The sequence below is a fragment of the Pristiophorus japonicus genome, chromosome 16, assembly GCF_044704955.1.
Source record: "Pristiophorus japonicus isolate sPriJap1 chromosome 16, sPriJap1.hap1, whole genome shotgun sequence".
NCBI lineage: Eukaryota > Metazoa > Chordata > Chondrichthyes > Pristiophoridae > Pristiophorus > Pristiophorus japonicus.
In genome coordinates, this window is record NC_091992.1 from 68,705,441 (window position 1) to 68,727,042 (window position 21,602).

At 47.0% G+C, this 21,602-nt stretch overlaps 1 protein-coding gene across 4 annotated transcripts in view; it reads right to left on the reverse strand.

Annotated features, from left to right (window-relative positions):
• The window catches only part of dhx33 (DEAH (Asp-Glu-Ala-His) box polypeptide 33), a 71,999-nt gene that overhangs the window by 9,154 nt on the left and 41,243 nt on the right, over window positions 1-21,602 (reverse strand). For all 4 annotated transcript variants that reach the window (XM_070857412.1, XM_070857409.1, XM_070857410.1 and 1 more), the window contains 4 exons: window positions 16,004-16,115; window positions 12,142-12,301; window positions 11,845-11,933; window positions 3,955-4,082 (listed from right to left, as the gene is read on the reverse strand). In XM_070857412.1, coding sequence (XP_070713513.1) covers window positions 3,955-4,082; window positions 11,845-11,933; window positions 12,142-12,301; window positions 16,004-16,115 — 489 coding nt within the window. The remainder of the gene's footprint in view (window positions 1-3,954; window positions 4,083-11,844; window positions 11,934-12,141; window positions 12,302-16,003; window positions 16,116-21,602) is intronic.

The following is a 21,602-nucleotide window of genomic DNA, read 5'->3' on the forward strand; positions in this document are numbered from 1 at the left end:
ATATATTTCTACAAGTAACTTATTAATAACTGCTGGAATTGGTGTGCTTGTGATATATTTAGATTTAGCAAGGGTTTTGATACAACCACACGTGATTAGTTTGAAAGGTAGGAAGGCATAGAATAACAGACGAACTTCTGAGGAAGACTAAATACTAGCCAAACCAAAGAAAGCAAAGGGCGGTTGTGAATGGGGCTGAGTGGACAAAACAAGAGTCATAAGTTGGGTGCACCAGGAATCAGTAGTGGGTCCTTTAGAGTACAGAACTGATCGTATCGGGACCAGAATAAAGCTGCTGACACTAGCTGTTGTGGGTCGGGGGGGGGGGGGGGGGGGGGTGGCGGAGAAAGAAAGAAATCATAATTTAAACCACCCATGCATCTTTCCTCTTCTAAATTTGAACCCCATATCCATGGCAGACTAAATTTAAAGCAGAGAAGTGTGAAGTGATGCATTTTGGTAGAATTTGAGGAGAATATGAAATACATGGAACAATTTTAATGGAGGTGCAGGAACAGAGAGACCTGGAGATTTACGTACACAAATCTTTGAAGGTGGCAGGACAAATGGAGATGGCTGTTGATAAAGCCAAGGATCCCGTATGCTTTTTTTTAAATAGAGGCAGAGTACAAAAGGAAGTTATTCTACATCTTTATAAATCACTGGTTAGACCTCAGCTGGACTATTGTGTTCAATTCTGAGCACCACACTTTAGGAAGGACGTCAAGGCCTTGAAAAGCCCAGGATTGGTTACTGTGGGAGGGTGAAGAGCCTGGGGTTTTTACAGTAGAGAAGAGATGGATCAAGGAGAGATTATTTTTAAATCTCACAATATCATTAGGTTTAGAGTGGTCACAAGATTACTACATTTAGAGTAGTTATGGAAAACAAGAAAGACCAAAGGTGAAGATACTCAACTGGAAGAAGGCTAATCATAGAATCGTAGAAATTTATAGCATGGAAGGAGGCCATTTCAGCTTTCTTCATCATTATCAACCATACAGCCTATTTTAGTGTCATCTGCAAACTTCTTAATCATACCCCCAACATTCAAGTCCAAGTCATTGATATATATAATCTCCGAGTTGGAAAGGGATCTAGCCCAGGTGGATTGGAAACAAAGCTTGGCCAGTAAAACAGTCATTGATGAATGGGAGGCCTTTAAAGAGATAGTTTGGGTACAAACTTGACACATTCCCAAGAAGAGAAAAGGAAGGGCATCCAAAACTAGAGCTCCCTGGAGATAGAGGGCCCAAGTTTCGACACGATAAAAAACGGGCGCCCCTTCGAGCTGGGCACCCGTTTCTCGCGCCTAAAACGGCGCCGGAAAATAAACTCGCGATTCTGGAGAGCCCTGCAGCTCCTTGTCTGTTTGCCGTGGCTCCCAGGGGGGCGGAGCCTACACTCGCGCCGATTTTGTAAGTGGGAGGTGGCGGGTACTATTTAAATTAGTTTTTTTCCTGCCGGCAACCCTGCGCGTGCATGTTGCAGCGTCCGCGCACGCGCAGTGTGAAGGAAACATTGGCACTCGGCCATTTTTGTAGTTCTTTGTAGCTGTTTAATTTTTGAATATTTTTTAATAAAAGCACATTGCCATCACGTCATCAGCACTGAGGCTTCCTGCAGCCTTCTCACTGTCTCCTTCCCGCCCGCCGTCTGGAACGGCTTCCTCCCCCCCCCGCTGCGTTCGGTCGATCAGGCCCGCACTCCCGCCGTCTGGAACGTCTTCCCCCCTCCCCCCCCCGCTGCGTTCGGTGGATCGGTCCCGCACTCCCGCCCGCCCGCCGTCTGGAACGGCTTTCTCCCCCCCCCCGCTGCGGTCGGGTGGGCGGTCGGTCGGTCCCACACTCCCTCCCTCCGTCCGTCTGGAACGGCTTCCTCCTCACCCCCTGCCGTCAGGAACGAACGAACGAACTTGTGAGGCTGGCTGAAGCACTTTCACACAGTTAGGAAGATGGTTTATTTAATCTTTTCTTTGCTTATAAATTTTTATTTAGGTTGGATTTATTTGTATAATATTTGTATAAGTATAAATAAGGATTTATTGTAGAATTTAATGACTTCCCTTCCCCCACCTCGTTCTGGACGCCTAATTTGTAACCTGCGCCTGATTTTTTAATGTGTAGAACAGGTTTTTTCAGTTCTACAAAAATCTTCACTTGCTCCATTCTAAGTTAGTTTGGAGTACGTTTTCACTGTGGAAACTTTCAAATCAGGCGTCAGTGGCCGGACACGCCCCCTTTTGAAGAAAAAATTCTGTTCCAAAGTAGAACTGTTCTACCTGACTAGAACTGCAGAAAAAAAAATGTGGAGAATTGCGATTTCTAAGATAGTCCGTTTTCCACCAGTTGCTCCTAAAAATCAGGCGCAAATCATGTGGAAACTTGGGCCCATTGAGATTAAAATGAAACAGTAAAAAGGAGGCTTATGATAAATGTCAGGCTCATAATGCAATAGAGAACCAAGCAGAATACAGAAAGTGTAGAGGAGACTTATTAAAGGAGAGAGGCTAAGAGAGAAAGAAAATAGTGTCTGACAATTGATGAAGTAACAGAGAGGGTTGATGAGGATAGTGTAGTTGATGTGTATATGGAATTTCAAAAAGCATATGACAAATAGACTTGTTAGCAAAAGTAAAGCGCATGGGATTAAAGGTACTGTGTCTGCATGGATATGAAATTGGCTTAGAGACAGAAAGCAGAGAGTAGTGGTGAACGGTCGTTTTTCAGACTGGAGGGAAATATACAGTGGTGTTCCCCAGGGGTTGGTATTAGGGCCACTTCTCTTTTTGATATATATGGTCTCTTCTTCGGCAGTCCCTCAGAGGCGAGGATTAATACTTGAAGGAGAAACATTTGCAAGGCCATAGGGAAAGGGTAAGGGAATGGAACTGAGCGGATAGCTCTTTCAAAGAGCCGGCACAGGTTGAATGGCCATTTTGTGCCCTAAGATTCTATGAAGTAATCAAGATCTTTAAGAAATAGATAAATTGAACCCCGATAATATGCTCGACATTCCTACAAATGCTACAATTAGGGGGGCAAAGGGTTCAAGCTTAGATTTCTGTATTGTTTTCCTCATCAACCTTCTCTGTTACTTCATCAATTGTCAGACACTATTTTCTTTCTCTCTTAGCCTCTCTCCTTTAATAAATCTCCTCTACACTTTCTGTATTCTGCTTGGTTCTCTATTGCATTATGAGCCTGACATTTATCATAAGCCTCCTTTTTTACTGTTTTATTTTAATCTCAATGGGCCCAAGTTTCCACATGATTTGCGCCTGATTTTTAGGAGCAACTGGTGGAGAACGGACTATCTTAGAAATCGCAATTCTCCACTAACGCATCATTTCACTTGCTGTAAAGGAATATAGTAGAGTAGGAGGAAAAAGACTCAGCAGTCAAATCAGCACATCCAACAAAAATCTCTCATTCATTAAATATTTATCCAAAGCTCCCTCCATCTGCCACCCTGGGCAGTCCATTCAGTCTTTCTCCCCCCCCCCCACCATCCATCCTCTGGACCCAAACCCCCAATCCCACTCTGGGCGGTTCATTTCCCACATTCACCACCCTCGACCCCCACCACCCAATCCTCTCCCTGAGGATACAACCCACCCTCTGCTCCCCCTGCATTCCCACAAGATGCAGTCTTTTCCTTCATTCACCACCCTCTGTCCATTCTCCACATTTACCACCCTCTCGCTAACCAAGGGGGGTGCCCACCTCCCCGGGAAACAATGTTCCCCCAAAGGTGCACGCATCGATCGGGAGGTCCTGCGCAGGCCACTCACTAGCTCTTGCCGCTGCTGAAGATAACGCGTATGCAAGCAACCTTGCAGCAAATCTAAAGGGACCACGCACAGAAAAAAAATTGGAGGGAACATTGCTGGGTACCTCCCTGGAGTCTCGATTCAAGAAGCTATGAATTGGCCAGATCACTGGTGCTTGCTACCTTGGAAAATCTGGGTTCCAGAGGGAATGCTGCCATTTTCTTGCCCATTGGTGTCAGGACGATCTGGTTGTCTTTGCGCTCTACTGCTCCCAGCAGCTCAAGGTGTTCAATGGCTGCTCGCACTGCATCTGTAGACACGCAGGATCAGGTTAGAATGCCATTAAAGAGCCAGCACCCACAGGGTGGTAAGACTTTGCCTGTATTCAACAAGGAAGGCAGATAAGACAAGAATGCAAAAACAACAATGAGAATCCAAAGGCTTTTAAAATTCTCTATCATGGAATGGTTACAGCACGGAAGGCGGCCACTGGGCCCGTGCCGACTCTTCAGCTCGTCCCACTCCCCTGCCTTTTGCCCATAGCCCTGGAAACTGGTTATCCTTCAGATACATATCCAACTCCCTTTTGAAAGATAACATTGAGTCTTCCTCAACCACCCTTTCAGGCAGCACATTCCAGATCTTAACCACTCGCTGCGTAAAAACGTTTTTCTTACATCGCCTTTGGTTCTTTTGCCAATCACCTTAAATCTGTGTCCTCTGGTTCTCGACCCTTCTGCCAATGGGAACAGTTTCTGTCTATCTACTCTGTCCAGACCCCTCAATTTTAAACATCTCTATCAAATCTCCTCTCAACCTTCTCTGCTTTCCAAGAAGAACAACCCTAACTTCTCCAGTCTATCCACGCAACTAAAGTCCTTCATTCTTGGAATAATTCTCATAAATCTTTTCTGCACCGTCTCCAAGGCCTTCACATCCTTCCTAAAGTGCGGTACCCAGAATTGGTCACAATACTCCATTTGTAGAGTGCTAATCGTTTTGTTCTTTTACTTTTTAAAATCACTTTTCAAATTACAAGCGGCAGAACGGTCTACGGTCATTCAAAGATCACAACTTTGTTCAACATGGCATTATCGGGCAATTTCCAAATGTGAGTGCAAAGATCAGCAAACTACAGGCATGCTTCCCAGGATATTCTACAATTCAAATTCATTGGGAATTGTGCCTTTGATTTGTCACATGCTCTCAAACAGTTGTGCACATTCAGAAAACCAACTCTTCAGTATCTGATTAATATTGCTATGTTGATAGGATGAGGTGAAGTAAGGGGAGAGGCGGCTCATGTGGCGCATAAACACCGGCACAGACCTGTTGGGCCAATTGGCCTGCTTCTGTGCTGTAAATTCGATGTAATATTTATGTACAGATAAAGATCAGCTCAACGCTCCAAACCTAGAACCCATAACCTTTTTATACTCAATGCAGGAGGCAGGGAGGAAATAACCTTCAATATTTATTTGTTTATTTTAATCCCACCCGGTGAAGACACTGACTGGTTGCTGGGTTACAATTTTGTGGTTACCCTGCTCAAAAGGCCACTCCTGACGTGTGAGCCACTACCCCTGGCTGATTCTTTGCCTCCCTCCTTATCCTAGCGACACTGATGCCAAATGAAGCCAACATACCTCCACTGAGATTGAACCCATGCACCTCCCCAGTCAGTATGGCACAGATACTCAGGACATAATCAATTGAACCATCAGTAGGAGCCATGAGACTTTTTAAATAATGAAAAAAAATCAAAAAACTTCAACAACTGACCATCATGACTGGGGCTGTGATCAGAAGAGAGCACATAGATTCGCAGGCCTCACAAACACTCTTGCTCAGTGTCAAGTTCCTCCAGCAGGATTTTTAACAGAACTTTTCAACCAACATAAAAGACTCAGGTAACTTGTCGAGTCCAGAAGGCTGTAAAATGACTCATCGAAAGATGAGGTGCTGCTCCTCGAGCTTTGGTTGAGCTTCATTAGAACAGTGTAGGAGGCCGTGGACAGAGAGATCAGAGTGGGGGCAGGGTGAAGAATTAAAAGGGCAAGCGACTGGAAGCTCGGGGTCACGCTTGCCGACTGAATGGAGGTGTTCAAAGTGATCAACCAATCTGCGTTTGGTCTCCACAACGTAGAGAAGGCCGCATCTTGAGCAGCGAATACAGTATAATAAATTGAAAGAAGTACAAGTAAATTGCTGTTTCACCTGGAAGGAGTGTTTGGAGATCTGGATGGTGAGAAGGAAGGAGGTGAAAGGGCAGGTGTTGCATCTCCTGCGCTTGCATGGGTAGGTGCTGAGAGAAGGGGAGGGGTGTTGGGGTGATTGAAGAGCGGACCAGGGTGTCACAGAGGGAGCGGTCCCTTGGGAATGCTATTACTACTTTAATGGGATGTGTAGTTTGGCTCTCCATTTGATGGTCTCCCGAGATGCCTAATGGAGAAATAAGGTGCCTCCTGCAACAGATCTCAATGGGCAGGTTGATGTGATGTGTTCCGTTTCATGGCCTGGGACTGATGACCACAGTCGCACCGGGTCGTCCCTCATCTACCACTTGTGGGGCAGATGATCGCATCCATTCGTGCCCCGTGCGGATTGGGTCAAGTGCTGTCCACTGTCTTCGAGGGAAGTTGAAGCCAGGGACCTAGCTGTTGGGCCAGTGAAGAGGTGCTGGTTCTTCATATTGCATGCATCCCACGATTCCGTCCATCAGGATGGTGGGCTGCAGGACCATGAGGAAGAGCAGTATCCTGCAGCAAAGCAGACGAGGGTCACTGCTGTGCAAAGAGTTTTGGCTGTTCTCCGCCACGACGTTCCAGCGAGTTTCCGGACCAGGTGTTGGTGAGGTGAGGCCGATAGGGTGATGCCCATAGGTAAGTCGCCTTCCACAGAAGGAACTGTCGAGATTTTTCCCGGCGGTGTTGTTCAGATGGAACATCGATCTGACTGTCTTCTCTGGATTGGAGCGGACATGCCAGGTCTAGAAGTAGCATTCCAGTAGGTCCAGGTCACTAGTGAGCGTCCCACTTGCTTCCTCTAGTGTTGATGGCTGTGTCAGCAGTGCTTGGTCATCGACATAGGCGAACATCTGGAATTTGGTGCAGGACATGTCCACATACAGATGTTGAAAAAGGCCAGTTTGATCACCGACACGCTTGGCAGACCATTGTTGAGCATCTGTGTTCAGCTCGAGAACACACAACACTCTCTGGCACAAAGGCCTGCTACTGAAGCTTTCAATAATCATCCAATTCAGAATGCTGAAAGGGGAGAATTGGGGGAAGAGGTTCTGGAGGTGGCGGAAATGGGTGGAGAGTGCAAACCAGCTGCTGGGAACAATTTTGCAATTGCCATTTACACCTCCTCTAGACCCATTTTTTTGTTCCTTTACTTTTCCCATTGCAATCTCTTTTCCCCTTGCACCATCATCCCTTTTGTCACGGGGACGTCGAGGCCTATAAAGGCCAGCGGGAGTCCGTGGTCGGAGAGCTAGTCGGAGGAGGAGCGAGTTCTGGGGACGTCGAGGCCGATAAAGGCCAGCGGGAGTTCGTGGTCGGAGATCTCGTCGGAGGAGGCGAGAGTTCCGGGGACGTTGAGGCCTACCGGTCCAGCTACAGGGAGAAGGCAAAAAGAAGTAGAAAGAAATCGAAAGGTGACGTCACAGACAAGAGGGTAAGTGATTGGCTGGTGATTGCTGAGTAGTTTTTCTTTTTCTTTCTTTATCAGTAAGTAACTTTTAACCTTGTTACTGCCCAATTAAGTTAAGCCAAGGGTCAAGTCATGGCAGGAGAGCTCGGACACGTGTTATGCTCCTCCTGCACTATGTGGGAAGTCAGGGACGCTTCCGGTGTCCCTGACGACTACCTGTGCAGGAAGTGCATCCACCTGCAGATCCTGACAGACCGCAATGCGGCACTGGAGCTGCGGGTGGATTCACTCTGGAGCATCTATGATGCTGAGAATGACGTGAATAGCACGTTTAGTGAGTTGGTCACACCGCAGGTCAAGGATACACAGCCAGATAGGGAATGGGTGACCAACAGGAAGAGAAGTGCAAGGAAGGTAGTGCAGGGGTCCCCTGCGGTCATCCCATTGCAAAACAGATAGACCGTTTTGGGTACTGTTGGGGGGGATGACTCATCAGGGGAAGGCAGCAGCAGCCAAGTTCATGGCACCGTGGGTGGCCCTGCTGCACAGGAGGGCAGGAAAAAGAGTGGGAGAGCGATAGTGATAGGGGATTCAATTGTAAGGGGAATAGATAGACGTTTCTGCCGCCGCAACCGAGACTCCAGGATGGTATGTTGCCTCCCTGGTGCAAGGGTCAAGGATGTCTCGGGTCGGGTGCAGGACATTCTGAAAAGGGAGGGTGAACAGCCAGTTGTCGTGGTGCATATAGGTACCAACGATATAGGTAAAAAACGGGATGAGGTCATACAAGATGAATTTAGGGAGCTAAGAGCTAAATTAAAAAGTAGGACCTCAAAAGTAGTAATCTCAGGATTGCTACCAGTGCCACGTGCTAGTCAGAGTAGGAATTGCAGGATAGCTCAGGTGAATACGTGGCTTCAGGAGTGGTGCAGAAGGGAGGGATTCAAATTCCTGGGGCATTGGAACCGGTTCTGGGGGAGGTAGGACCAGTACAAACCAGACGGTCTGCACCTGGGCAGGACCTGAACCAATGTCCTAGGGAGAGTGTTTGCTAATGCTGTTTGGGAGGAGTTAAACTAATATGGCAGGGGGATGGGAACCTATGCAGGGAGACAGAGGGAAACAAAATGGAGTCAGAAGCAAAAGATAGAAAGGAGAATAGTAAAAGTGAAGGGCAGAGAAATCCAAGGCAAAAAACAAAAAGGGCCACTTTAGAGAAAAATTCTAAAGGGGCAAAGTGTGTTAAAAAGACAAGCCTGAAGACTCTGTGCCTCAATGCGAGGAGTATTCAGAATAAGGTGGATGAATTAACAGCGCAGATAGCAGTTAACGGATACGATGTGATTGGTATCATGGAGACATGGTTCCAGGGTGACCAAGGCTGGGAACTCAACATCCAGGGGTATTCAGCATTTAGGAAGGATAGACAAAAGGAAAAGGAGGTGGGGTGGCGTTGCTGGTTGAAGAGGAAATCAATGCAATTGTGAGGAAGGACATTAGCTTGGATGATGTGGAATCGGTATGGGTGGAGCTGCGGAATACCAAAGGGCAGAAAATACGAGTGGGAGTTGTGTACAGACCACAAAATAGTAGTAGTGAGGTTGGGGATAGCATCAAAGAATAAGGGATGTGTGCAATAAAGGTACAGCAGTAATCATGGGCGACTTTAATCTACATACTGATTGGGCTAACCAAACTGGTAGCAATGTGGTGGAGGAGGATTTCCTGGAGTGTATTAGGGATGGTTTTCTGGACCAATATGTCGAGGAACCAACCAGGGAGCTGGCCATCCTAGACTGGGTGATGTGTAATGAGAAGGGACTAATTAGCAATCTTGTTGTGCGAGGCCCCTTGGGGAAGAGTGACCATAATATGGTAGAATTCCTTATTAAGATGGAGTGTGACAAAGTTAATTCGGAAACTATGGTCCTGAACTTAAGGAAAGGTAACTTCGACATAAGAGGCGTGAATTGGCTAGAATAGACTGGCAAAGGATACTTAAAGGGTTGACGGTGGATAAGCAATGGCAAACATTTAAAGATCACATGGATGAACTTCAGCAATTGTACATCCCTGTCTGGAGTAAAAATAAAACTGAGAAGGTGGCTCAACCATGGCTAACAAGGGAAATTAAGGATAGTGTTAAAGCCAAGGAAGAAACATATAAATTGGCTAGAAAAAGCAACAAACCCGAGGACTGGAGAAATTTAGAATTCAACAGAGGAGGACGAAGGGTTTAATTAAGAGGGGTAAAATAGAGTACGAGAGGAAGCTTGCAGGGAACATAAAAACTGACTGCAAAAGCTTCTATAAATATGTGAAATTAAAAAGATTAGTGAAGACAAACGTAGGTCCCTTGCAGTCGGATTCAGGTGAATTTATAATGGGGAACAAAGAAATGGCAGACCAATTGAACCAATACTTTTCCATGAAGGAAGACACAAATAACCTTCCGAATGTGCGAGGGGACAGTGGGTCCAGTGAGAAGGAGGAACTGAAGGATATCCTTATTAGGCGGGAAATTGTGTAACGGAAATTGATGGGATTGAAGGCCGATAAATTCCTAGGGCCTGATTGTCTGCATCCCAGAGTACTGAAGGAATTGGCCCTAGAAATAGTGGATGCATTGGTGATCATTTTCCAACAGTCTATCGACTCGGGATCAGTTCTTATGGACTGGAGGGTAGCTAATGTAACACCACTTTTTAAAAAAGGAGGGAGAGAGAAAACGGGGAATTATAGACCGGTTAGCCTGACATCAATAGTGGGGAAAATGTTGGAATCAATTATTAAAGATGAAATAGCAGCGCATTTGGAAAGCAATGATAGGATCAGTCCAAGTCAACATGGATTTATGAAAGGGAAATCATGCTTGACAAATCTTCTGGAATTTTTTGAGGATGTAACTAGCAGAGTGGACAAGGGAGAACCAGTGGATGCGGAGTATTTGGACTTTTAAAAGGCTTTTGACAAGGTTCCGCACAAGAGATTGGTGTGCAAAATCAAAGCGCATGGTATTAGGGGTAATATACTGGTATGGATATAGATCTGGTTGGCAGACAGCAAGCAGAGAGTCGGGATAAGCGGTCCTTTTCAGAATGGCAGACAGTGACTAGTGGAGTGCCGCAGGGCTCAGTGCTGGGACCCCAGCTCCTTACAATATACATTAACGATTTAGATGAAGGAATAGAGTTGTAATATCTCCAAGTTTGCGGATGACACTAAACTGGGTGGCGGTGTGAGCTGTGAGGAGGACGCTAAGAGGCTGCAGGGTGACTTGGACAAGTTAGGTGAGTGGGCAAATGCATGGTAGATGCAGTATAATGTGGATAAATGTGAGGTTTTCCATTTTGGGGGCAAAAACACGAAGGCAGAATATTATCTGAATAGCGGAAGATTAGGAAAAGGGGAAGTGCAACGAGACCTGGGTGTCATGGTTCATCAGTCACTGAAAGTGGGCACGCAGGTACAGCAGGCGGTAAAGGCAAATGGTATGTTGGCCTACATAGCTAGGGGATTTGAGTAGAGGAGCAGGGAGGTCTTAATACAGTTGTACTGGGCCTTCGTGAGGCCTCACCTGGAATATTGTGTTCAGTTTTGGTCTGAGGAAGGACGTTCTTGCTATTGAGGGAGTGCAGCGAAGGTTCACCAGGCTGATTCCAGGGATGGCTGGGCTATCATATGAGGAGACTGGATCAACTGGGCCTTTATTCACTGGAGTTTAGAAAGATGAAAGGGGATCTCATAGAAACATAAAAGATTCTGATGGGACTGGACAGGTTCGATGCGGGAAGATGTTCCTGATGTTGGGGAAGTCCAGAACCAGGGGACATAGTCTTAGGATAAGGGGTAGGCCATTTAGGACTGAGATGAGAAGAAACTTCTTCACTCAGAGAGTTGTTAACCTGTGGAATTCCCTACCGCAGAGAGTTGTTGATGCCAGTTCGTTGGATATTTCCAAAAGGGAGTTAGATATGGCCCTTACGGTTAAGGGGATCAAGGGGTATGGAGAGAAGGCAGGAAAGGGGTACTGAGGGAATGATCAGCCATGATCTTATTGAATGGCGGTGCAGGCTCGAAGGGCCGAATGGCCTACTCCTGCACCTATTTTCTATGTTTCTAATCTCTCCTGCCTTCCACCCCATCACAGACTTTCCCTTTTGTTCTTTCCTCCCCTCCCTCTTTCTCTACCTCTGTACTTGCTTAAAACCTGGTACATCTCTAAATGTTTCCAGTTCTGACAAAAGGTCATCGAGCCTTTTGTATTCACTTTTCTGTTATATATTTACGGTTACTTTTCTAAGAAATGGGAATACTCAAAGTCAAATCACTTTAGGGCTTTCTGTAGAAAATCTACTGGCCAGGGGCTGGCAAACCAAGTGCAGCGATATAACAGAACTGTACGCGCCTCTTACCTGGAGATGGTTTAGATATAAAGTCAAATGTGAGGATGTTGGGAATCCGAAGTGCCAGGAGCTGTAGCATCACACTCGCCAGATTACACCTGCACACAGCAACACAACAGGAAGCACACGGATAGGTTACAGAACTGTATTGGCGAGGTCAGCACCAAATCACATTGCATTACAGCTTCCCAGAGCAAAGGCAAGCTGGGATCCAACTATCAACAGCAACATAACTCAAAGCAGTTTCTATGAGAGAGAGAGAGAGAGAGAGAGAGAGAGAGAGAGAGATGCATTGAGTAAGATCACCTTTGTATCTCTGGGACGGTCATGTTGAGGAACTTTTCAAACTCTCCCTCGGTGTAGAGTCGGTAACAGATTCCTGACTGTTGCCGCCCGGCTCGCCCCGCTCGCTGCCATGCCTGAGCTTTCGACACTTGCTGCACAGCAAGGACCTCCAATCCGCTCTCTACAACACAACAACGTTCACTAGATCTCTCCAGCTCCAGCTTATTTGATTCAGTCAGGTAGCTTGGCCTATTTGAGAATAAATCCTCAATTTGCACAAACGCTGGGCAGAAGGGTGACTTTTGTCCTGTGTGTCAGGCGGTTGTGGTATAAATGAGTCCCTCAGTCTCACCAATACACACTGATCTACCACAGTGTAGAGATGAGAAAATCTCTCCCTTGAAAACAGCCTCTCAAGTAACATTTCATCAATTACATATAGCTTTAAAGAGTAAGCACAGAGACAGCATTAGGAGCCTGACAACACGAGTTGTATTATCAGTGAGTATGATGACTAGCTGGGATGCAGTACAAGATTACAACGTATGAAATATCTACTCGTACTCCACTGAAGCCCTCATGACAGTACAGGTATAAATATTTGAGGAACCTTCTGTATCTGTCGATGGGCAGGGGATCGAGGTCAGTGTCTCACACCGTCTGTCGATGGGCAGGGGATCGAGGTCAGTGTCTCACACCGTCGGTCGATGGGCAGGGGATTGAGGTCAGTGTCTCACACCGTCTGTCGATGGGCAGGGGATCGAGGTCAGTGTCTCACACCATCTGCCAATGGGCAGGGGATCGAGGTCAGTGTCTCACACCGTCGGTCGATGGGCAGGGGATTGAGGTCAGTGTCTCACACCATCTGCCAATGGGCAGGGGATCGAGGTCAGTGTCTCACACCGTCGGTCGATGGGCAGGGGATTGAGGTCAGTGTCTCACACCGTCTGTCGATGGGCAGGGGATCGAGGTCAGTGTCTCACACCATCTGTCGATGGGCAGGGGATCAAGGTCAGTGTCTCACACCGTCTGTCGATGGGCAGGGGATCGAGGTCACTGTCTCTCACCGTCTGTCGATGGGCAGGGGATCGAGGTCAGTGTCTCTCACCGTCTGTCGATGGGCAGGGGATCGAGGTCAGTGTCTCACACCATCGATGAGCAGGGGATCGAGGTCAGTGTCTCACACCGTCTGTCGATGGGCAGGGGATCGAGGTCAGTGTCTCACACCATCGATGAGCAGGGGATCGAGGTCAGTGTCTCACACCGTCTGCCGATGGGCAGGGGATCGAGGTCAGTGTCTCACACCGTCTGTCGATGGGCAGGGGATCGAGGTCAGTGTCTCACACCGTCTGTCGATGGGCAGGGGATCGAGGTCAGTGTCTCACACCATCGATGGGCAGGGGATCGAGGTCAGTGTCTCACACCGTCTGTCGATGGGCAGGGGATCGAGGTCAGTGTCTCACACCGTCTGTCGATGGGCAGGGGATCGAGGTCAGTGTCTCACACCGTCTGTCGATGGGCAGGGGATCGAGGTCAGTGTCTCACACCATCGATGGGCAGGGGATCGAGGTCAGTGTCTCACACCATCGATGGGCAGGGGATCGAGGTCACTGTCTCACACCGTCTGTCGATGGGCAGGGGATCGAGGTCAGTGTCTCACACCGTCTGTCGATGGGCAGGGGATCGAGGTCAGTGTCTCACACCGTCGGTCGATGGGCAGGGGATCGAGGTCAGTGTCTCACACCGTCTGTCGATGGGCAGGGAATCGAGGTCAGTGTCTCACACCATCGATGGGCAGGGGATCGAGGTCAGTGTCTCACACCATCGATGGGCAGGGGATCGAGGTCAGTGTCTCACATCGTCTGTCGATGGGCAGGGGATCGAGGTCAGTGTCTCACACCATCGATGGTCAGGGGATCGAGGTCAGTGTCTCACACCGTCTGTCGATGGGCAGGGGATCGAGGTCAGTGTCTCACACCATCGATGGTCAGGGGATCGAGGTCAGTGTCTCACACCGTCTGTCGATGGGAAGGGGATCGAGGTCACTGTCTAACAGTGGTGCGAGGGGGCAGGGCCAGTGGGTGCATTAAGGTAAAGAACAGCAAAGGATCACAAAATAGACAATAAGAGCTACAAAAGGAGGAGTATGAAAAGAAACTTGCGAGAGAGATCAAAATCAATACAAATAATTTATACAAATATATTAGTCAAGAGCAATGTGAGCTCCTTAAAAACTGAAGGCAGCCATATTGTCAATGATAATAAGGAATGTTGAATAATTACTTTGAAGTAGAAGAGGAGGGTAACATGCCAGAAATCTAATATTAAATTAATGTCAGTAAAATAACAGTAATGAAGAAAATAATGGCACTAAAGAGAGACAGATCCCCAAGTCCAGATGGTTTAAAGGAAGTAGGTAAGCACATTGCAGATACCCTAAATATAATCTTCCAAAGTTCTCTCGATTCAGGAACCGTTCCTTTATATTGGAAATTTGCGCACGTCACTCCGCTATTTAAGGATGGTGAGAGAGGGAAACCATGGAATTATAAACCAATTAGCCCAACATCGGTTGTTGGGAATTTGCTAGAGTCTATAATTAAGGATAGAGTGACTGAACACCTCGACAATTGTCAGTTGTTCAGAGCCAGCACGGATTTGTGAAAGCTAGATCATGCCTGACAAACCTGACTTAATTTTTTGATGAGGCGAACTAAAGTAGTGGACAGGGGAATGTCTATGGGCGATTTTTATATGGACTTCCAGAAGGCATTTGGTAAAGTCCCACATAAGAGATTGTTTACTAAGGTAGAACCCCATGGAATTGTGGCTGATTATTGACCTGGTTAGGAAATTGGCTGAGAGGCAGGAGACAGGCAGTCGTGATAATAGGGATGTTCTCGAATTGGCAGGATGTGATTCGTGGTGTCCCGCAGGGATCTGTGTTGGGGCCTCAACTATTCACAGTATTTATTAACGACTTAGATGATGGGATAGAAAGTCATAAAATCAAATTTGTGATGACACAATGATAGGCGGCATTGTAGGCAGCGTAGATGAAAGCATAAAATTACACCGGGATAGCGATAGATTAGGTGAATGGGCAAAACTGTGGCAAATGGATTTCAATGTCAGCAAATATGAGGTCATCCACTTTGGATCTAAAAAGGATAGAACAAGGTATTTTCTAAATGGTGAAAAGCTAGAAACAGTGGAAGTCCAAAGAGACTTGTGGGGGTCCAGGTACATAGGTCATGAACAGATACAGAAAATGATCAAAACGGCTAATGGAATGCTGGCCTTTATATCTAGCGGACTAGAATACAAAGGGGTAGAAGTTATGCTGCAGCTGTACAAAGCCATGGTTATATCACACCTGGAGCACTGTGAGCAGTTCTGGGCACCACACCTTAGGAAGGATATATTGGCCTTGGAGGGAGTGCGTGGGTTTAGCAGTGATATCCGGACTTCAAGGGTAAAGTTACGTGGGGAGATTACACAAACTAAGGTTACAGGGTGAATTGATCGAAATTTTCAAGATATTAAGGAAAATAGGATAAATAGAGAGAAACTATTTCTGCTGGTTGGGGAGTCTAGGACTCTTTCAAGAGTGAAATTAGGAAACACTTCTACACACAAAGGATGGCCAAGGTTTGGAATTCTCTTCCGCAAATGGCAATTGATGCTAGATCAATTGTTAATTTTAAATCCAAGTGATACCTTTCTGTTAACGAAAGATATTAAGGGATATGGACCAAATGCAGGTATATGGCGTTAGGTTGCTGATCAGCCATGATCTCATTGAATGGCGGAACAGGCTCGACGGGCTGAATGGCCTCCTCCTGTTCCTATAGTGCGAGGGAGCGAGATATATATTACTTACCAGGGGTGTAGCGCTTGGCTTTCACCATCCCTGTATCAACAACATACTTGATGCCTGGAATTGTGACAGATGTTTCTGCAATGTTTGTGGAAAGAATTACTTTGCGGCAGTCCTGCAGAATAAAAAACAATTACAAGTCACAGTAGAAACCTTCATTTTCACATGACTCTCCCCTTCTTAATTTCTGCTTGTAGAGAACTTGTACATCGGCAAGTGGATTCCGTCATGTCACCACACCACACCACTCTCCTCTCCTCTCTTTGAAAAGTGGACAGAATTTATGCTCTCAACAGCTCGAGAATCAACAAATGGTTTTATTTATCTCAAGAATCATAGATTGTTGCAACAGAGGAGGTGGCCATTCGGTCCATCCTGCCTGTGCCAGCTCTTTGAAACAGCTATGCAACTAGTCGCACTCCCCCGCTCTTTCCCCAGAGCCATGTATTTTCCCCACCCCCCATCAAGTATTTATCCAATTCCCAGTTTGAAAGTTACTATTGGATCTGCTCCCACCGCCCTTTCAGGCAGAGCATTCCAGATCACAACAACTCGCTGTGTAAAAAAAGTTTCCTCATGTTGCCTCTGGTTCTTTTGCCAATCACCTTAAATCTGGGTCATCTTTTCTCCTACCACTGGAAACAGTTTCTCCTTACTTACTTGATCAAAACCATTCATTATGGTGAACACCTCTATCAAATCTCCTCTTAATCTTCACTGCTCTAAGGAGAGCAACCCCAGCTTCTCCAATCACTCAACAAAACTGAAGTCCCTCATCCCTTGTACCATTCTAGTAAATCTCTGCACCCTCTCCAGGACCTTGACATCCTTTCTAAAGTGTGGTGCCCAGAATTGGACACAATACTCCAGCTAGGGCCGAACCAGTGTTTTATAAAGGTTTAGCATAACTTCCTTGCTTTTGTACTCTGTCTCTCTACAGGTGTAGTGTCCAGAATCTGGCATGTTCCAGAATCTGGACCGAGCGGTGGCAGGGTCGTCTGGAATCCGTAAAATGTTCAGGAATCCGGACCCAACACCCTGCCGATCTTGGGGCCCCTTGCCTCACCGCCCTTATCTCGAGGCCACCTTGCTGGCCCGACGACGACCTCCTCAGCGGGGCTGGCCCGCCCAACAATCTACTCAGCGGGGCCCCGCCCGACAACCTCCTCGGCAGGTACCCCCCCCACTTCTGACGGTCCGAAATCCAGAAATATCCGAACCTAGGCTCGGGTGTTTCTGGATTTGTGACATCTGAAAGACGTTCCAAAGTCCAGAAAAACATGGAATCCGGAATGGCCTCGGTCCAGAGGGTTCCGGACTCAGGACGTTGCACCTGTATTAATAAAGCCAAGGATCCTGTATGCTTTAGTAAACAGCCTTCTCAACTTGTCCTGCCACCTTCAAAGAGTTGTGCCCGTACACCCCTAGGTCTCTCTGGTCTGGTCCGGTATCCCCTTTAACTTGTACCATTTTGTTTATATTGCCTATCTTCATTCTTCCTATCAGAGTGTAACACTTCACGCTGCGTTAAATTTCATCTGCCATGTGTCTGCCCATTTCACCAATCTGTCTATCTAACTCCTCCTGAAGTCGGTTTCTATTCTCCTCACTGTATACTACATTTACAAGTCTCGTGTCATCTGCAAACTTTGAAATGATGCCCTGTATAGCCAAGTCCAATCATTAATATATAACAAAAAGCACAGTGGTTCTAATACCGACCCCTGGGGACGACCACTGCATACTTCCCTCCAGTCTGATATTATTCTCACATTATAAGTGACTACACTCCAAAAGTGCTTCATTGGCTGTAAGGGGCTTTGAGACGTCCGGTGGTTGTGAAAGGTGCTATATAAATGCAAATCTTTTTTTCTTTCTAAACAACCATTCATCACGACTCTCTGTCCCTTAGCCAATGTCGTACCCATGCAGCACTGTACCTTTAGTCCCATGCTAACAATTCTATTAAGTCATCATCATAGGCAGTCCCTCAGAATCGAGGAAGACTTGCTTCCACTCTTAGAATGAGTCCTTAGGTGGCTGAACAGTCCAATGCGAGAGCCACAGTCCCTGTCACAGGTAGGACAGACAGTCGTTGAGGGCGAGAGGGGGCGAGACAGGTTTGCCGCACGTTCCTTGCGTAGCCTGCGCTTGTCTTCCGCATGCACTCGTCGTCGAGACGCTTAGCACCCTCCCGGATCCACCTCCTCCACCCAGGGCGGTCTTCGGCCAGGGACTCCCAAGAGTTGGTGGATGCTACACTTTACCAGGGAGGCTTTGAGGGTGTCCTTGTAACGTTTCCTCTGTCCACCTTTGGCTTGTTTGCCATGAAGGAGTTCCGAGTAGAGCACTTGTTTCGAGAGTCTCGTGTATAGCATGCAGACGACGTGGCCCGCCCAGCGGAGCTGATCCAAGTGTATTAGGATGGAGAGTGACACAGTTAAATCAGAAACTAGAGTCCTGAACTTAAGGAAAGCTAACTTCGACGGCATGAGAAGTGAATTGGCTAGAACAGACTGGCGAGTAAGGGTTGACGGTGGATAACCAATGGCAAACATTTATAGATCACATGGATGAACTTCAACAATTGTACATCCCTGTCTGGAGTAAAAAATAAAACAGGGAAGGTGGCTCAACCGTGGCAACGAAGGGAAATTAAGGATAGTGTTAGATCCAAGGAAGAGGCATATAAATTGGCCAGAAAAAGCAGCAAACCAGAGGACTGGGAGAAATTTAGAATTCAGCAGACGAGGACAAAGGGTTTAATTAGGAGGGGGGAAATAGAGTACGAGAGGAAGCTTGCCGGGAACATAAAAACTGACAGCAAAAGCTTCTATAGATATGTGACGAGAAAAAGAGTAGTGAAGACAAACGTAGTTCCCTTGCAGTCGGACTCGGGTGAATTTATAATGGGGAACAAAGAAATGGCAGGCCAATTGAACCAATACTTTGGTTCTGTCTTCACGAAGGAAGACACAAATAACCTTCCGGATGTACTAGGGGACCGAGGGTCGAGTGAAAAGGAGGAATTGAAGGATATCCTAATTAGGCGGGAAATTGTGTTGGGGAAATTGATGGGATTGAAGGCCGATAAATCCCTGGGGCCTGATTGTCTGCATCCCAGAGTACTTAAGGAAGTGGCCCTAGAAATAGTGGATGCATTGGTGATCATTTTTCAACAGTCTATCAACTCTGGATCAGTTCCTAAGGACTGGAGGGTAGCTAATGTAACACCACTTTTTTAAAAAGTGAGAGAAAACAGGGAATTATAGACCGGTCAGCCTGACATCGGTAGTGGGTACAATGATGGAATCAATTATTAAGAATGTCACAGCAGTGCATTTGGAAAGAGGTGACATGATAGGTCCAAGTCAGCATGGATTTGTGAAAGGGAAATCATGCTCGACAAATCTTCTGGAATTTTTTGAGGATGTTTCCAGTAGAGTGGACAAGGGAGAACCAGTTGATGTGGTGTATTTGGACTTTCAGAAGGCTTTCGACAAGGTCCCACACAAGAGATTAATGTGCAAACTTAAAGCACATGGGATTGGGGTAGTGTGCTGATGTGGGGTACCGTGCTGATGTGGGGTACCGCAAGGTTCTGTGCTGGGGCCCCAGCTGTTTACATTGTACATTAATGATTTGGACGAGGGGATTAAATGTAGTATCTCCAAATTTGCGGATGACACTAAGTTGGGTGGCAGTGTGAGCTGCGAGGAGGATGCTATGAGGCTGCAGAGTGACTTGGATAGGTTAGGTGAGTGGGCAAATGCATGGCAGGTGAAGTATAATGTGGATAAATGTGAGGTTATCCACTTTGGTGGTAAAAACAGAGAGACAGACTATTATCTGAATGGTGACACATTAGGAAAAGGGGAGGTGCAACGAGACCTGGATATCATGGTACATCAGTCATTGAAGGTTGGCATGCAGGTACAGCAGGCGGTTAAGAAAGCAAATGGCATGTTGGCCTTCATAGCGAGGGGATTTGAGTACAGGGGCAGGGAGGTGTTGCTACAGTTGTACAGGGCCTTGGTGAGGCCACACCTGGAGTATTGTGTACAGTTTTGGTCTCCTAATCTCAGGAAGGACATTCTTGCTATTGAGGGTGCGCAGCGAAGGTTCACCAGACTGATTCCAGGGATGGCTGGACTGACATATCAAGAAAGACTGGATCAACTGGGCCTTTATACACTGGAGTTTAGAAGGATGAGAGGGGATCTCATAGAAACGTATAAGATTCTGACGGGACGGGACAGGTTAGATGCGGGAAGAATGTTCCCGATGTTGGGGAAGTCCAGAACCAGGGGACAGTCTTAGGATAAGAGGTAGGCCATTTAGGACTGATGAGGAGAAACTTCTTCACTCAGAGTTGTTAACCTGTGGAATTCCCTGCCGCAGAGAGTTGTTGATGCCAGTTCATTGGATATATTCAAGAGGGAATTAGATATGGCCCTTACGGCTAAAGGGATGAAGGGGTATGGAGAGAAAGCGGGAAAGGGGTACTGAGATGAAGGATCAGCCATGATCTTATTGAATGGTGGTGCAGGCTCGAAGGGCCGAATGGCCTACTCCTGCACCTATTTTCTATGTTTCTATGTAGTCAGTGCTTCGATGCTGGGGATGTTGGCCTGGTCGAGGATGCTCATGTTAGTGTATCTGTTCTGCCAGGGAACTTGTAGGATCTTGCGGAGGCATCGTTGGTGGTATTTCTCCAGCGACTTGAGGTGTCTACTGTACATGGTCCATGTCTCTGAGCATACAGGAGGGCGGGTATTACTACAGCCCTGTAGACCATGAGCTTGATGGTAAATTTGAGGGCTTGTCTTCAAACACTCTTTTCCTCAGGAGGCCGAAGCCTGTGCTGGCGCACTGGAGGCGGTGTTGAATCTCCTCATCAATGTCTGCTTTTGTTGATAAGAAGCTCCCGAGGTAAGGGCCGCGCCATGGATCTCGATGACTGGGGGGCAGTGCTCTGCGGCGAGGACAGGCCGGTGTAGGACCTTTGTGTTACGGATGTTTAGATAAGGCCCATACTTTCGTACGCCTCGGTAAATACGGCGACAATGTCTTGGAGTTCAGCCTCTGAGCGTGCACAGATGCAGGCGTCGTCCGCGTACTGTAGCTCGACGACAGAGGTTGGGGTGGTCTTGGACCTGGCCTGGAGACGGCGAAGGTTGAACAGCTTCCCACTGGTTCTGTAGTTTAGTTTCACTCCAGTGGGGAGCTTGTTGACTGTGAGGTGGAGCATGGTAGCGAGGAAGATTGAGAAGAGGGTTGGGGCGATGACACAGCCCTGTTTGACCCCGGTCCGGATGCAAATTGGGTCTGTAATGGATCCGTTGGTAAGCACTGTACCTTTAATCCCATGGGTTTTAATTTTGTTAACAATTCTATTGAGTGGTACATTGTCAAACACCTTTTGAAAGTTTATATACACAACACCAACCATATTACCCTCATCAACCCTCTCTATTACTTCAAAGAACTCAGTCAAGTTAGTCAAACATGATTTGCCTTTAACTAATCAGTGCTGAATTTCATATATTAGCCCGTACTTTACTAAATGTTGTCCCGGATCTGTGTCTCTCCAAGTTTCCCC